General features: G+C 44.6%; 4 protein-coding genes and 1 long non-coding RNA gene across 5 annotated transcripts; 2 read left to right on the top strand and 3 right to left on the bottom strand.

Moving 5' to 3' along the window:
- Window positions 1–1,352: 1,352 nt before the first annotated feature.
- On the bottom strand, window positions 1,353–2,192 carry LOC148907689 (uncharacterized). The gene has a single exon (XM_089035700.1). The coding sequence runs from the start codon at window positions 2,190–2,192 to the stop codon at window positions 1,353–1,355; it is 840 nt and encodes a 279-aa protein (XP_088891826.1).
- A 2,960-nt stretch (window positions 2,193–5,152) lies between these two features.
- On the bottom strand, window positions 5,153–7,096 carry LOC148907688 (uncharacterized). Its single transcript, XM_089035699.1, has one exon. It carries the CDS (start codon window positions 7,094–7,096, stop codon window positions 5,153–5,155), a length of 1,944 nt encoding a protein of 647 aa, XP_088891825.1.
- A 113-nt stretch (window positions 7,097–7,209) lies between these two features.
- Window positions 7,210–7,474, top strand: LOC148907687 (uncharacterized). The gene is made up of 2 exons (XR_016120857.1): window positions 7,210–7,300; window positions 7,371–7,474. It is a non-coding gene; the product is annotated as an uncharacterized LOC148907687 (long non-coding RNA).
- Window positions 7,475–8,050: 576 nt separating this feature from the next.
- Window positions 8,051–13,779, top strand: LOC148907686 (uncharacterized). The gene is made up of 2 exons (XM_089035698.1): window positions 8,051–13,621; window positions 13,692–13,779. Exon 1 carries the CDS (start codon window positions 8,051–8,053, stop codon window positions 13,319–13,321), a length of 5,271 nt encoding a protein of 1,756 aa, XP_088891824.1. The 3' UTR covers window positions 13,322–13,621; window positions 13,692–13,779.
- A 1,025-nt stretch (window positions 13,780–14,804) lies between these two features.
- LOC148907685 (uncharacterized) lies at window positions 14,805–15,644 on the bottom strand. Its single transcript, XM_089035697.1, has one exon. The coding sequence runs from the start codon at window positions 15,642–15,644 to the stop codon at window positions 14,805–14,807; it is 840 nt and encodes a 279-aa protein (XP_088891823.1).
- Window positions 15,645–17,649: the final 2,005 nt, after the last annotated feature.

Here is a 17,649-nt window from a genome sequence, read left to right as displayed (position 1 = left end):
ACGATTTATAGCACACGTGCTGATATATATTTAGATAGGAGCGATTGTATTTCAGTTGTTGTGGAATCATTCGCACGCCGGATCACAAGGACTCAATATAATATTGTTCAAAAGCGTAATAGCAAGACAAAACATTCAAAACACTTCTCTAGTTATCTCAAACGAATTTGTAAGTAGTTATACTTATAATGATTTAATCTTAAGTGATTTTTAGTTGAATTAGCGTTTATATCCCACAGTTGACTATTGCCAATACACATGTAAGGGTCACGCTCGACACGCTCGACAGTCCCAGATATTGAGGAATTAGTACAAGAATTAAAGATATTCTAGAAAAGGAAAATCGTGTGTTTTCATTCATAAGTAGCGACCCACGACGAGGGAGCGAAAACAGTTCATAAAGGATGTATAATCTCTGTGTTGTTTACTGTCATTCTCTAGGCGAGACTTTAATTTGCTAAGTCGACGCAGGGCGAGGGTTTTGTTATTCTGTAAACGCGGTTCCGATTCTCGAAACGGTAAAGGCATCTGATAATGGCCGTCCGGTGCTTGCCAAATATTTTCCTCCATCCTTGTTAGAAACTTTCTGTTATCTTGAGACAAGGGCGTTCCACGTGTCTATTTCTCGAAGAAATCGGCTTCCAGTAGCCTTCTGACTTGCAGTGGATTTATCAACTCCCTTACTTCGTTCTTTACAGAAAACAAGCAAGTTTTTTTGTCGTTTGGGTTGATAATTCTCGTGGTAGAGTTCACTACTTCATGTGCTACTAATCTATGACTGACGCCAATGGGATCCCATTCCTCGTCGGGAGGAGATGGGCGTATGTTTCCTATAATCCCCCAGCCGAGATCTGTCCTTTGTGCGTAAGGCTCGTTGTTATCACCTGAGAGGATCTCGCGAGGGATAATAGCTCTTGTACAGTCTGATCCGATTAGTAGTGCGATCTCAACGTCGTCTCGGTACGGCATTAACCGGTTTGCTATCCTCGATGTGTGCGGCCATTGTCGAGCTGAATCAGGAGTGGGGATCTGATTTCTTCTAGCTGGAACCGTCTTCCGCGTGTAGGCCTTGGGTAGAGGGATGCTAATTTGGTTGCTAAGATCACTAACGACCAAGCCCTTGACTTTCTGACACGTTATCATCTCCGACTCAGCATGCATCGTAGACAGCAGTAATTGCGTTTCTATTCCCGAGGCTTCAAGCTTCTTGAACGTCGTCTCTTTAACAAAGGTCGTGTCCGATTGGTCATCTAGAAGTGCGTAGATCAGCTCGCGTCGTTCAGGTTCATCGCTGTGGTGTAGCCAAACTGGTACAATCATAGAGTTATACTGACCCTTCTCATCGTTTCTCGTTAAACAGTGAGAAGTGCCGCGATCTGCCTTACTGACTTGAATTTCATCAGCTCTCTTTGGAGTATCTCTGTCGCCGCTTTGATCAACTTCGTTCTTTTTGAAGCGTCCCCTTTATAATCAGCGTGAAGAGATGTCGGGTGAGGCTTGTTACACGTTCGACACGATCTTGGGGTTTTGCAGTCCTTGGACAAGTGACCGCGTGCTAAACACTTGAAGCAAAGTCCCTTTCTCCTCGCTACCTCCTTTCTTTCCTTGATTGTTTTTTCGAGAAATTCACTACACGCTTCGATATCGTGTCTGTCGTTGCAATTCAAACACGACTGTTCCTTAGACGTAACCTTTGCCATTCCCATGTTGACTTCTTGACTCGTGGATGTAGCAAAGGCGCCGCTTGCACGGCTTGGTTTCCTTCGGTCAAACTTGAATCTGTTGGGCTTACCAATTTCTCTTGACGCTTGTCTGGGTTCGTCGTGGTCTCCCCTCATAGCATGTACCGAGATGATGGGGTCGCATGCAATGTCTGCCTCTCTAACTAAGAACTTGACGAATACTGAGAAGGGTGGGAACCTTCCTTTCTCCTCTTTCCACTGGTACACTGTTCGTCCCCACCGGTCGATTAACCACCTTGGAAGCTTAGATGCTATCCTTCGGTTTTCTTGATCATCGTTAAGGACGTTTAGGTTATTTATCTTCTCCATCGCCTTCTCACACTGGACAAGACAATCTGCGTACTTCCTTAGTCCTTTACTGTCGGTTGGATGAATCTTTGGCCACTCGTCGAGTTTCTTACGATAAGCTGATGCAACAGAAAATGGGTCCCCATAGCGTTTTGCAAGCATTTCCTTGGCTTAGAGGTAGGCGTCTTCTGAGTCAAGCAGAAGGAATCCATCAACAACTTCTTTAGCTTCTCCTCCAACGTACTTAGATAGAAAGTGCAGTCGTTTTCTAGGTCTTGTCGCTCTTCCTTCGACGAGCGTCTCGACGGCCTTAACCCAGGACGGATATTCTAGAAGACCTCCACAGAAAATGCTAGGCTCCGGAAGAGGGAGTCTGCTCTGATTTTCAGCTAAGAGTTTGACCACTTCCAGCAGCTGACCTTGGGATACCGTCGAGTCTTGACTGGATTCACCTTGCTTAGGGTAGGAATGGGCTTCCTGTGGTACACTAACAGAGGTTGTATTTGCATTCTGATGCAATGGCGGATCATGATGGTCTCCTTGTGGGCGTGCTGAAGCAAACGGGGGATCGTGGGGATTTATGTGTGTTTCTCCTGCCTTTCTATGGTCTTGTACGTCTGGCGCATGCTCTGTTTGGCCAATCCCGTAGGGCCGATTTGGAGTGCTCTTAGCTCTTGGGCTGCTGTTGGTGATCACTCGGCTGTAGTCTGCTCCTTCTTGCTGATCGTCAATACACTGTTGTATTTGTTCATCGATGTACTGCTCGCAGCACCCTTCCGTCGGTGTCGAAGATATCTGTTCTTGTCCAGGGTGGCTCATTTTTTCTTCCATCAATTTCAGTTTAAGATCAATCTGCTCTTCAATCTTCTTTAGATTTTCCTTCATTCTTCTTTCTTCTTCCAATACTTCTTGTCTGCGTTTCTCGATCTCCTCTAAAGTCCTTTGTTTCACTCGTTCTAATTCTTCTCTTTCCGATTTCAACGCCTGGGCTGACTGGCCTCTATCTTCATTTTCGCGGGCTTGCATTCCATTCATTCCGATCATTTGTTCGTGCAGGTGCTTCAACATTTCGAAATTTTCTCTCGAAATATCATCATAATCCTTAAGTAAATCGATCCTTTCTTCTTCAGATTCTATGATACTCTCTAATTCTTCCTTTATTTTCGTTAATTCGTCCATGTTTACCTGCAAATTTCGTCCTTCGTTCTTCAGGAGTTCCACATCGGTCTCGTGTGACACAATTGATCGTGTTCTGTTTACACTTCTCTTCCATGCTCTCGCTGTTAATCTGTACTTGTTCCTTAGCTGATCCAACCGAAATTCTTTCCCTTTCGTAGTCTGAGTTCTTTTTCTGGTCTTTATTCCTTCGATAGCTTCTTCTAACGAGGCTTGAAGAACGTCGGCTTGCTCAATGAGGCTGTTGATTTCGTTTGCATAATCCATGTGGTCGGTGAATTTTTGGTCGTTAAATCACTTAGATGTCGTTTAAATTCCCTAAAATTCCTTTTAGAAGTCGTCGTTCGACTGTAATAATTGAATTCAAGCGTTTTACGTTTTACATCGTTCTTTATTAGAGCCAAACTTCGTTCTAAACTACAGATGAGAAAAACCGTGTGTCTCACCGTCGAACGACGTTGGCTTCTAACCACGCCGTCCGCCGGTGATGACGTCACGACTGTCGCGGTATGCAGCTACATGGCTCCTCTAAATACCCTACTGGTATTTACAATCAATCAAACGTGAAAACTGTTCAAACTAAAGTTCATTCTTTATCTAAACTCAATCTTTAAACGTTTATAGTCCATCGATAAGGCTCCTCGTCGGGGAATCGTCATCTTCTATTCTTCCTGGGCAACCAACAGCACCAGTTTCTGCACGGGTCCCTCCAACGTCCTTGCCTTTCTGTTGGGTCCTTCGGTACTTGCATTTCCAACTGCCAGTCGGACCTTCCTTACTGTTCCTTCTTCATCAGGATACGTTTCTTCCACTCTACCCAGTCGCCACTGGTTACGGGGTATGCCTTCGTCCTTTATAATGACGACGTCATTAACTCTCAGGTTTCGTCGGGGACGAGTCCACTTCTGCCTTTGCTGGAGTGACTGGAGGAATTCCCCCTTCCAGCGATTCCAAAACTCATTTGCAAGAAACTGTACTCTGCGCCATCTGCGTTTAAGGTACATGTCGGCACGCTGGAACTCTCACGGTGGCGGTAATACCAGTCTTGACTTGGACGTCAGCAAATGATTCGGTGTAAGGGGTTCTAGTGAGTCTGGCGATCCAACTGTGTCTGTTGTTAATGGTCTGCAGTTTATGATGGCCTCAGCTTCACAAAGGAAAGTTCTTAAGGACTCGTCGTCTAGCTATTGTCCAGAGTTCTCGAGCATTGAGTTGAGAACGTTGCGGGTTGTCCTTATCTGCCTCTCCCAGGCTCCGCCCATATGGCTGGCTGCGGGTACGTTCATCTTAAAACTTGTCCAGTCACAGCCTTTCTCTAGCAAGAACCGGTGGATCTTAGACTGATCCATTTCCTCGAGGGCGTCCTTTAGCTCTCATTTAGCCCCAACAAAATTAGTTCCTTGGTCGGACCTTATTTGTCTGACAGGCCCTCGTCTGGCGATAAAGCGGCGCAATGCGTTTATGAACGCGTCTGTATCCAATGCGTTGGCGGTCTCGAGGTGGACTGCGCGTGATGCCATACAAGTAAATAATACTCCGTAACGCTTCATTTCCTTGCGCCTTTCCTTTATTGTCCACGGACCGAAATAGTCTACCGCGCAAAAGGTAAACGGGGGTGAGGGTTCTACCCTATCCGTAGGCAGGTCGGCCATTCGCTGTTCTTGTACGCTACTACGAAGTTTACGGCATTTTACGCATCTGTAAAGGTACTGCGCTACGGCAGAATTCCCACCGATAATCCATACGCCTGTAGCTCGTATCTGGTTCATCGTGATTCCTCGGCCTTGGTGTTCGACTATCTCGTGGTGGTGTCTGATTACTAGCTGTGTAACATGTCCCTTTCGTGGCAGGATAATAGGATGCTTGAGTTCGTTGGATACATTTGAGCGCCGGATGCGACCGCCGACTCTCAAGATTCCATCGGCGTCTACGAAAGGATCTAGTCGCTATAACTGACTGCATTTCTTCATGGATTTGTTTCGCCTTCTTGCCTTCTCTCTCGTCGTCTCGGCGTCGGTCACCTTAAGTGAGCGTAGAACTCGCAGCTCGTTTGAATAAGCTGTCACTTGCACAAGCTTGATAATCTTGTTTTCAGCTTGACGCAGCTCTTCAACTGTCAGCGACTGGTCTATCTTCTTAAACGTACGCTCTGCAAACTGTGGGGTTTGTTTATCGTTCTTACCACTTGCCTTGTCGCGCAACTTGTTGATGTATCTCAGGCACAACGCCACTGCAGTTTTAGCCTTGTGCCAGCTAGAGAATCTTTCTAGACGTTCGAGGATCGTCGCAAATTTCATGACCTCCTTTGTCGATGTTGAGAAGACATGCGACTCCTTCTTTACTTCTGGGTCGTCGTCAGAGAGTACGGGGGTGACTTCTGCTTGTTCCTCTAGAGGCTTGACCTGTGCCTTCCACAGGAAGTTAGGTCCTGTCAACCATCTTGAATCATGAACTAGTTCCCGGGCGGTGATACCCCGTGAGGCGGCGTCCGCTGGATTCTCGTTTGTACGTACATAGCTCCATTGGTCGGGAGAACTATGGTCTCTGATTTGCTGTACTCTGTTTGAGACGAATACGTGAAATCGCCGTGCGTCGTTGCGAATGTACCCTAAAACCACTTGACTGTCTGTCCAGTAGAATTCTGTAATGTTACTGTATTCGAGCTCTTCTTGTAGTTTAGTACTGATTCTTACAGATGTCAATGCCGCTGTCAGCTCCAGTCGTGGTATAGTCATGGGTTTTAGAGGGATGACTCGCGCCTTGCCCATTATAAACGAGCAATGGACTTCGTCGTTCTCGTTGACCAATCGCAGGTAGGAGCATTGACCGTATCCCGAGTAGCTGGCATCCGAAAAATGGTGTAATTCGATGCTCTTTATTTCTCCAAAGTCTGCTGGTCTGTAACAACGTTGGATCTTGAGGTCTTTCAGCGTCGTTAGATCTCTCCTCCACCCTTCCCATCGAACGCGCAGCGTCTCAGGAACGGGATCGTCCCAATCAGATTTCTCCTTGCACAGCTCTTGGAGGATCTGTCTTCCTACCAACAGTACTGGTGCGACAAACCCGAGGGGGTCATAAACGGAACTCACCGTAGCGAGTATTCCCCTGCGCGTGAGAGGTCTGTCTTGAAGTATTATCCTGAACTGAAAAGTGTCTGTCTCCACGCACCAGTGAAGTCCCAGAGTACGTTCTACTGGCAGCGTGTCATTAAGTAGGTCTAGTTCCTTCAGTTCCTTTGACCTATCCGCAGGCAACACTGACTGTATTACCCTCTTTGAGTTGGAGGTGAACTTGTGAAGTCGTAGGCCGCCCTTTGCGCACATCAACTGACTATCTTGAATTAGCTTTATTGCTTCGTCCTCTCTAGCTACAGACTTCAACCCGTCGTCCACGTAGAAATTTCTTCTAATGAAGTTGGCAGCTTCACTACCGATCTCTTCCTCGTAATCATCTGCCGTTTTCTTCAATCCGTAGTTGGCACACCCGGGGGAAGACGCTGCACCGAATAGGTGCACAGTCATTCTGTACGTTGCTGGTTCCTTGGTGGTATCTCCGTCCTCCCACCAGAGGAATCTTAAGAAGTTTCGATGGTGCTCGTCTACTCTGAATTGGTGAAACATTGATTCTATATCGCAGGAAAATGCAACCTGTTCCTGTCTGAATCGACATAAGACTCCTACCAGACCATTGGTCATATCTGGGCCTTGCAACAAGTGTTCGTTCAAAGAATGACCGTTATACTTTGCGCTGCAGTCAAAAACCACGCGAACTTTGTCGGGTTTTTGAGGGTTGTATACCGCATGATGCGGTATATACCACACCTTGTCTTCTTCGTCTCCATCTTCTTGGGGAACTTTCTCCGCGTATCCCTTTCCGATAAGATCGTTCATGTTACGCTCTCTCAACTTGATTAATGATTTACCTGACGATTTATAGCACACGTGCTGATATATATTTAGATAGGAGCGATTGTATTTCAGTTGTTGTGGAATCATTCGCACACCGGATCACAAGGACTCAATATAATATTGTTCAAAAGCGTAATAGCAAGACAAAACATTCAAAACACTTCTCTAGTTATCTCAAACGAATTTGTAAGTAGTTATACTTATAATGATTTAATCTTAAGTGATTTTTAGTTGAATTAGCGTTTATATCCCACAGTTGACTATTGCCAATACACATGTAAGGGTCACGCTCGACACGCTCGACAGTCCCAGATATTGAGGAATTAGTACAAGAATTAAAGATATTCTAGAGAAGGAAAATCGTGTGTTTTCATTCATAAGTAGCGACCCACGACGAGGGAGCGAAAACAGTCAAAAATTCCTAAAGAAAACTTCACGAACCTGACGATTACCAAGGTCAACAAGGCAAAGACAAGTCGCTCTACAGCCATCACTCGACCAAAACTTAGCATCATTGGAGCTCTAAAGGACTAAAAAAAAAAAAACCAAAAGACTTCTTAAACAATTATACAGACTTACATTGTTGGACATAAGGACGTTTGGAAGTTAGTGAAGGAACATTTTGGAGTACAGCTTCAAGCACAGCAAGACTCGAGCAAGACCGATTAAGCAAAATCAATCAAGTTAACAAACTATTAACTTTTAACTCATTCAGACCGACAGAGAAACCATTTGAATTATTTGAAGGTACGAACAACCTATTTTATCTGATTTTAGAATCGCCAATAAACACATTTTGTCTTTTGTACAAATTAAACCATTTCGTACTTGTAATTTGAGTAAAGCCTTCCATTAGAAAGACAACTTGCACGTGGAGTGCATGGAAACGAGGCTACGATACTTATAAAATCTGAAGTAAAACACTTTCGCAGCAAAATGCCGCCAAAATTAGCATCAGGAACACTAATTGCACGGATGCAAAATGCAACTCATAATCTGTACGAACTTTTCGACGAATTTAATACGATTTATGAAACAAGACCACAAATAGAAAGACTTAACCGCATATTTATCCAAGTTGAGTCTAAATACAGAAAAGTTAAACAACAACTCGAAGATATCGCTGATAGACTCATAGATGAAGGTGCATCTACAGAAGACGAAGCATCACAAGCCAACAGAAAGTTTGGAAAAGAAATAAAGGCCGACTATTTGCAGATTGCTGAAAAGTTCGCGCTGTACGAAAACGAATGCAGTACACCAAAACAAGAAGGCGCAAAACAGTTTGACAACGCAGGATCTCTGGAGGCCATGACAGCAGCAGTTACAAAGATGGCAAAATCCCTAGAAGTGAAATCCAATCCCAGTGGTCTAGAAAGACTGTCTGTCCCGTCATGGGATGGAACCCGCAGATCTTACGCAACGTTTAAGAAAGAATTCAACCACTGGATGACGAAATACAAACAAGACGAAGAAGAGCAGCTACAACGCTTCCGGAAAGCCATGCCAAAGGGCTGGTGGTCAGATCAAGTCACAACCTGCAAAAGTATCACTCAAGCTTGGAGCATCCTAGATGTCGAATTTGAAGACAAAAGAAAACTTATGGACAGTCTCTTAACCGAGATAAATGATCTTAAAGCCATCAAGAGAGACTCGAAATCTCTGATGAGTTTTAGCACCACAGTACGCAGGTACGTCAACGACATGGAAGACAATGACTGCTCAGTAACGAAATCTACAGAGTCACCATTTTTCAAGTCCCAGCTTCTTTCAAAACTGGATCCCAGAGATAACGTAGAGTACGGCCGCGAGATGCAAAGACAGCGCAAGCCAGAAACTGTCATGACGCTGATTGAATGGCTTCATCAAGAGGCAAACCTCCGATCAAGGGGGAAGCGCGACGACAACAACGCTGACGACGACAAGGCAGATAAACAGAAACGATCCATATTTTACCGAAGGTCAGACAGTCACGCCGTTGACAGCACCCAAGCCTTCGCAGACGACGACTGTATACTCGGATGCCCTACAAAACATCTACTGCAAACCTGTACCATCTTCCAGAGCTTAACAGTAAGTCAACGCTGGGATATTGTCAAGCAGAACAAACGTTGTCGCAAGTGCCTTAGACTACACCATACCAACGATTGTCAAAAGGCCGACGGAACATCGTGTGACAAATGTACGAAGAACCATCACCGCCTTCTCCACAGCGAAAAGAAAGAGAATTTACTAGTACCATCTTTCATCAAGCCACCTGCTATCAGCAACAATAATGCACAAACCAGTTCCCGAAGTGAGAAAACAAAATCTGTTGCTGGACTTTGCCCAATACAGAAAATAAAAGCAGTTGACGACAAAGGAACATCTGTAGAACTGCTCGCTATGCTTGACAGTGGATCAAACACAAGTCTTCTGTCAAAGAGCGCAGCAAAACGGCTCAACCTGAGTGGATCTAAAACTCACCTCACCATGAATCTAGCTGGAGGAGGTACGAGATCAGAAGAATCTGACCTCCTGGAGATCACGATCATGCCAATCAACGAACAGAGTATCAAGAAGACTTTGTCAGTATATACAGTGCAAAAACCATGCAGCAGTGCCAAGACGGTGTCAAAAAAACTCGTAGAAAGTTACAAACACCTCAAACAAGTATCAGATGAAATATACCTTGCTGGTGGGACAGCAGATCTTCTAATCGGAACTGATTTTGCGGATGCATTTGTCGATATACACTCTATCACAGGAGAGACCGGTGAACCCATCGCCAAAAGAAACTGTTTCGGTTGGTATATCCTGGGACAGTTCCACTCAACGTCGATGACCGAAAACATCCAGTTCGTGGATGTAGGAACAGTAAGCATTGCCGAAGACATCAAATCACTCATCCAACAGGACCAACTAGGAATTAAGCCAACGGAGTTCTGTACATGCAACGACAAAGTTCTTCAAGAGAGCAAGTTTATCAAGTCCCTTTCAAAATCAACAACCCTGGTCGAAGGACGGGTGCAAATTAAGATGCCCTGGAAAGATACTGGTCCGCCTAAACAAAGCAATTATGACATTGCCTATAAAAGAATGAAATCATCGGAGAGGAGCTTCAACAAGAAGAACTGCTTCGAAGTTGTAGAAAAGGAAGTTCAGAAACTTATCGATCAAGGCTTTATCACACAAGTACCATCAGATCAGATTGACCACAACAAACCAGAGTGGTATTTACCACTTCAAGCTGTCTTCACTCCTGACAAGACAACTAAAGTTCGTCTGGTGTTTGATTCATCCTCCAAAGGGCATGATGGATTGAGTCTGAACGACCATTTAGAAAAGGGCCCAAATTACATCAATAATCTCTGTGACATCCTTTTGGCTTGGCGTTGGGACAGTGTCGCTTACTCTGGTGACATAAGGAAAATGTTCAACCAAATCACAGTTCATCCAGAAGATCAAATCTTCCACCGCTTCTTATGGAGGAAAAGCCCTCAAGACCCGCCTACTGTGTATCAGTGGCTCAGGCTGAACTTCGGAGACAAACCAGCCCCAGACATCGCCACCAATACGATTAACTTCCTCGCAAAGTCATCTGAAGACCAGTTCCCTGAAGCTGCAGCGGAACTTAGAGAACATGCATATGTCGACGATATTGGAGGTTCAAAGATGCAGTCATCGGAAGCAAAGAAAGTCATCAAAGACATCGACACAATACTGAGCAAAGGACAATTTAAAATAAAGGCCTGGCACTCAAACAACAGAGCCATAGACCAATCTGAAGGAGACCAATTCACTGATCTACTGGGACACAGATGGAACAAAGACACAGATACTTTCTCCCTCAAAAGAAATGCAATCACGGCACCTCATCAGAACTTGACGAAACGAAACTGCCTAGCACTCCTCGCTCAAATCTGGGATCCCATTGGTCTAGTGTCACTAGTAACAGTAAAGTTCCGAATCGATCTTCAAGATCTTTGGAGCTCAGGGTTTAACTGGGATGATGTCCTACCCGATAGCCTTCAACAAAAATGGAGAGAAAACTTGGAGGTAATGAATCATTTATTGACCTTCGAGTTCAAGCGACAACTAAAGCCTAGCAACGCAGTTGGTCCACCCGAAGTCCACGGATTCTCTGACGGAGGGGAGTTAGCCTATGGAGCCGTCATCTTCCTCAGATGGGAACTGAAAGATGGATCCTATAAATGCGTCCCAATAATGATTAAGCCCTTCGTCGCACCACTGAAAAAGAAGTCGATCCCGAGACTCGAACTGCTTGGATGCCTCGCTCTTACCAGGATGTATGACAGCTGTACGAAAGCGCTGAATTTTGCAAAGATCAACAACTGTAGAAGAACATTCTGGGTCGATTCATCCACAGTACTCTCTTGGTTGAAAACCCCTCCAAAGGAGTTCAAACCCTTTGTTTCTGCCAGAGTAGCCGAGATACAAGAAACGGTCGACACCAACGACTTCAAGTACATCAGATCAAAGCACAACCCCGCGGACGCCCTTACCAGAGGCATCAAGGCAGAGCTCTTGAACTCTTGGTTTAACGGACCTGAGTTCCTACAGCGTCCAGAAAGTGAATGGCCAACGTTCGAAGAAGAGCCAAAAGGCCTTAACGGGGAGCCTTCGTTAGACGCTGAGACCAGAAGAGAGAAGAAAACCTCAACGAAGAATGAAATGGGAACCTACAACACAAGGTCTACCACAATCCACTTGGCAGCTGTTTTCAAAGGAGAAGAGAAAAAGGACAATCCCATTCTTTCGCACCTGCTGACATCATGCTCCACATTCCAGAAAGTCAGAAGGACCCTGGCCTACGTACTACGTTTTGTCCAAAAGGCTGCAAAGAAATCAACAGAAGGAGGACCTCTCACAGTTAAAGAACTGAGTAACGCAGAGAAGCATATCTTCAAATTTGTACAGCTGAAAGTAGATGTTACGAAACTCGATAAGGGTTTGATCGCTCAAGCAGATAAAGATGGTATCGTGAGAGCCCATGGACGATTAGAGAATGTACAATCCCTTCCACATGATATGCGAAATCCAATCATCCTCCCGAAAGATCACCCCCTCGTAGAGCGGCTTATCATACACCTACATAACGAAAGGAGACACTGTGGATACAAGAGCTTAATCCACGAGACCCGGAAACGTTTCTGGATTGTTGGAGTACGAAGTATGGCTAAACGTCTTACAAGAGAATGTGTGGTGTGCAGAAAGCTCCGAAGGAAGCCGCTAGAGCAGCTCATGGGTCAAATTCCCCATCTTCGTGTTGCCACAAGTTACCCTGCCTTTACGAACACAGCACTCGACATGTTTGGACCAATCCAGATACGACTTAATCGGAAAACTTTAAAAGAGGCTCAAATCATAATCTTCACATGTATGACCACAAGAGCAGTCCACCTGGAGTTGGTGACAGACAAGAGCACGGAAACTTTCCTTATGGCGTTCCGACGTTTCGCAAGCTTGAGAGGTCACCCGAGCGTGTGTTGGTCCGATCAAGGCACAAACTTTGTCGGATCTCAGCACTACCTTGAAGAAATTATGAAACAGTGGGACCTAGACAAGATCCAAACCACTCTATCTAATGACTTCACGTGTGATTTCAAATGGGAATGGAACATCCCAACTGCCAGCCATCAAAATGGAGTTGTTGAATCACTAATCAAGTCTGTACGTCAAGCCCTTGATGCAACTTGCAAGAACCAAAGCTTCTCAGAAGAACAATGGCGCACCTTCCTTGCCGAAACCAGCTACATTATCAACAGCAGACCTTTATATCCTAGCTCGGACAACATCTGGGAAAGTCCACCAATCACACCTAATGATATACTGATGGGTCGACACATTTCACCACCTCAGCCCTTAGCGGAAGAAAAAGTCAGCCCCCGTGACCTAGTGCGATCTACTCAGAAACGTATTGAAGAATTTTGGTGCTGTTGGATGAAGTACTTTTCACCAAATCTGCTCCCAAGGAACAAGTGGTACCGAAACAGAGAGAATGTAGCTGTTGGAGACTTGGTATTACTAATCGACCCGAAGCAGAGGAGAACCAAATGGAACGTGGCACTAGTAGTGACCACATACCCAGGGGATGACGGACTAGTGAGGAAAGTCAGAGTCAAGACACAAACTGGCCAATATGATAGACCAATACACAAACTCTGCCTCATTGCCACTCACCAGGAACTTCAGAGTGGCAATTAAACGAAGAACACTCCAAATATTAACATTATATCCCATAGTTAAAATACTGTTTTCAAACGTTACTCAATTGTAACAATTTCCGTACTGGAGGGGAGTGTTACGCTCTCTCAACTTGATTAATGATTTACCTGACGATTTATAGCACACGTGCTGATATATATTTAGATAGGAGCGATTGTATTTCAGTTGTTGTGGAATCATTCGCACGCCGGATCACAAGGACTCAATATAATATTGTTCAAAAGCGTAATAGCAAGACAAAACATTCAAAACACTTCTCTAGTTATCTCAAACGAATTTGTAAGTAGTTATACTTATAATGATTTAATCTTAAGTGACTTTTAGTTGAATTAGCGTTTATATCCCACAGTTGACTATTGCCAATACACATGTAAGGGTCACGCTCGACACGCTCGACAGTCCCAGATATTGAGGAATTAGTACAAGAATTAAAGATATTCTAGAAAAGGAAAATCGTGTGTTTTCATTCATAAGTAGCGACCCACGACGAGGGAGCGAAAACAGTTCATAAAGGATGTATAATCTCTGTGTTGTTTACTGTCATTCTCTAGGCGAGACTTTAATTTGCTAAGTCGACGCAGGGCGAGGGTTTTGTTATTCTGTAAACGCGGTTCCGATTCTCGAAACGGTAAAGGCATCTGATAATGGCCGTCCGGTGCTTGCCAAATATTTTCCTCCATCCTTGTTAGAAACTTTCTGTTATCTTGAGACAAGGGCGTTCCACGTGTCTATTTCTCGAAGAAATCGGCTTCCAGTAGCCTTCTGACTTGCAGTGGATTTATCAACTCCCTTACTTCGTTCTTTACAGAAAACAAGCAAGTTTTTTTGTCGTTTGGGTTGATAATTCTCGTGGTAGAGTTCACTACTTCATGTGCTACTAATCTATGACTGACGCCAATGGGATCCCATTCCTCGTCGGGAGGAGATGGGCGTATGTTTCCTATAATCCCCCAGCCGAGATCTGTCCTTTGTGCGTAAGGCTCGTTGTTATCACCTGAGATGATCTCGCGAGGGATAATAGCTCTTGTACAGTCTGATCCGATTAGTAGTGCGATCTCAACGTCGTCTCGGTACGGCATTAACCGGTTTGCTATCCTCGATGTGTGCGGCCATTGTCGAGCTGAATCAGGAGTGGGGATCTGATTTCTTCTAGCTGGAACCGTCTTCCGCGTGTAGGCCTTGGGTAGAGGGATGCTAATTTGGTTGCTAAGATCACTAACGACCAAGCCCTTGACTTTCTGACACGTTATCATCTCCGACTCAGCATGCATCGTAGACAGCAGTAATTGCGTTTCTATTCCCGAGGCTTCAAGCTTCTTGAACGTCGTCTCTTTAACAAAGGTCGTGTCCGATTGGTCATCTAGAAGTGCGTAGATCAGCTCGCGTCGTTCAGGTTCATCGCTGTGGTGTAGCCAAACTGGTACAATCATAGAGTTATACTGACCCTTCTCATCGTTTCTCGTTAAACAGTGAGAAGTGCCGCGATCTGCCTTACTGACTTGAATTTCATCAGCTCTCTTTGGAGTATCTCTGTCGCCGCTTTGATCAACTTCGTTCTTTTTGAAGCGTCCCCTTTATAATCAGCGTGAAGAGATGTCGGGTGAGGCTTGTTACACGTTCGACACGATCTTGGGGTTTTGCAGTCCTTGGACAAGTGACCGCGTGCTAAACACTTGAAGCAAAGTCCCTTTCTCCTCGCTACCTCCTTTCTTTCCTTGATTGTTTTTTCGAGAAATTCACTACACGCTTCGATATCGTGTCTGTCGTTGCAATTCAAACACGACTGTTCCTTAGACGTAACCTTTGCCATTCCCATGTTGACTTCTTGACTCGTGGATGTAGCAAAGGCGCCGCTTGCACGGCTTGGTTTCCTTCGGTCAAACTTGAATCTGTTGGGCTTACCAATTTCTCTTGACGCTTGTCTGGGTTCGTCGTGGTCTCCCCTCATAGCATGTACCGAGATGATGGGGTCGCATGCAATGTCTGCCTCTCTAACTAAGAACTTGACGAATACTGAGAAGGGTGGGAACCTTCCTTTCTCCTCTTTCCACTGGTACACTGTTCGTCCCCACCGGTCGATTAACCACCTTGGAAGCTTAGATGCTATCCTTCGGTTTTCTTGATCATCGTTAAGGACGTTTAGGTTATTTATCTTCTCCATCGCCTTCTCACACTGGACAAGACAATCTGCGTACTTCCTTAGTCCTTTACTGTCGGTTGGATGAATCTTTGGCCACTCGTCGAGTTTCTTACGATAAGCTGATGCAACAGAAAATGGGTCCCCATAGCGTTTTGCAAGCATTTCCTTGGCTTAGAGGTAGGCGTCTTCTGAGTCAAGCAGAAGGAATCCATCAACAACTTCTTTAGCTTCTCCTCCAACGTACTTAGATAGAAAGTGCAGTCGTTTTCTAGGTCTTGTCGCTCTTCCTTCGACGAGCGTCTCGACGGCCTTAACCCAGGACGGATATTCTAGAAGACCTCCACAGAAAATGCTAGGCTCCGGAAGAGGGAGTCTGCTCTGATTTTCAGCTAAGAGTTTGACCACTTCCAGCAGCTGACCTTGGGATACCGTCGAGTCTTGACTGGATTCACCTTGCTTAGGGTAGGAATGGGCTTCCTGTGGTACACTAACAGAGGTTGTATTTGCATTCTGATGCAATGGCGGATCATGATGGTCTCCTTGTGGGCGTGCTGAAGCAAACGGGGGATCGTGGGGATTTATGTGTGTTTCTCCTGCCTTTCTATGGTCTTGTACGTCTGGCGCATGCTCTGTTTGGCCAATCCCGTAGGGCCGATTTGGAGTGCTCTTAGCTCTTGGGCTGCTGTTGGTGATCACTCGGCTGTAGTCTGCTCCTTCTTGCTGATCGTCAATACACTGTTGTATTTGTTCATCGATGTACTGCTCGCAGCACCCTTCCGTCGGTGTCGAAGATATCTGTTCTTGTCCAGGGTGGCTCATTTTTTCTTCCATCAATTTCAGTTTAAGATCAATCTGCTCTTCAATCTTCTTTAGATTTTCCTTCATTCTTCTTTCTTCTTCCAATACTTCTTGTCTGCGTTTCTCGATCTCCTCTAAAGTCCTTTGTTTCACTCGTTCTAATTCTTCTCTTTCCGATTTCAACGCCTGGGCTGACTGGCCTCTATCTTCATTTTCGCGGGCTTGCATTCCATTCATTCCGATCATTTGTTCGTGCAGGTGCTTCAACATTTCGAAATTTTCTCTCGAAATATCATCATAATCCTTAAGTAAATCGATCCTTTCTTCTTCAGATTCTATGATACTCTCTAATTCTTCCTTTATTTTCGTTAATTCGTCCATGTTTACCTGCAAATTTCGTCCTTCGTTCTTCAGGAGTTCCACATCGGTCTCGTGTGACACAATTGATCGTGTTCTGTTTACACTTCTCTTCCATGCTCTCGCTGTTAATCTGTACTTGTTCCTTAGCTGATCCAACCGAAATTCTTTCCCTTTCGTAGTCTGAGTTCTTTTTCTGGTCTTTATTCCTTCGATAGCTTCTTCTAACGAGGCTTGAAGAACGTCGGCTTGCTCAATGAGGCTGTTGATTTCGTTTGCATAATCCATGTGGTCGGTGAATTTTTGGTCGTTAAATCACTTAGATGTCGTTTAAATTCCCTAAAATTCCTTTTAGAAGTCGTCGTTCGACTGTAATAATTGAATTCAAGCGTTTTACGTTTTACATCGTTCTTTATTAGAGCCAAACTTCGTTCTAAACTACAGATGAGAAAAACCGTGTGTCTCACCGTCGAACGACGTTGGCTTCTAACCACGCCGTCCGCCGGTGATGACGTCACGACTGTCGCGGTATGCAGCTACAAACAGGCTCAAAAACAAAAGAAAGTACAAGTTCATCTCCTAAAAACTGTGCCAACGAAAAACCAACTAGCAGTAATGAAAAAGAAAGACTCTCTTCTAAAGGTAATAGTAAAAGAACAGACAAAACTGTATTGTCTTTCAAATCTATAAGCCATTTACACTTATGAAAATGGCCGTGAGAAATGGGACCAAATATTTTCAGGAGATACACATTAGGTACTAAATATTACTTTCTTCTCAACACTGAATTAAGTTCAAATGACTTTTATCTATTGAAGCATACAATGGAACATCACATATCAAAGCTAGTACTCAATGCAAATCTTTCATTATCATACAACCCTTTACCACCATAATATAAGATAGTTTCAAACACATCATATTTTCTCTGTTACAAATAAACCAATTGTTTTTCTCTCAACAGGTTCAAGTCAAGGAAGGAACTTCCAAAAAAAATCTGGTTCTGATGGTT

This window comes from Actinia tenebrosa, unplaced genomic scaffold (genome assembly GCF_029948245.1).
Source record: "Actinia tenebrosa isolate PJP-AT-01 unplaced genomic scaffold, QUT_ActTen_1.0 PGA_scaffold3__52_contigs__length_22856419, whole genome shotgun sequence".
Taxonomy (NCBI): Eukaryota; Metazoa; Cnidaria; class Anthozoa; order Actiniaria; family Actiniidae; genus Actinia; species Actinia tenebrosa.
The sequence above is the reverse complement of the archived record's forward strand: the minus strand, read 5'-3'. Positions and strand labels throughout refer to the sequence as shown.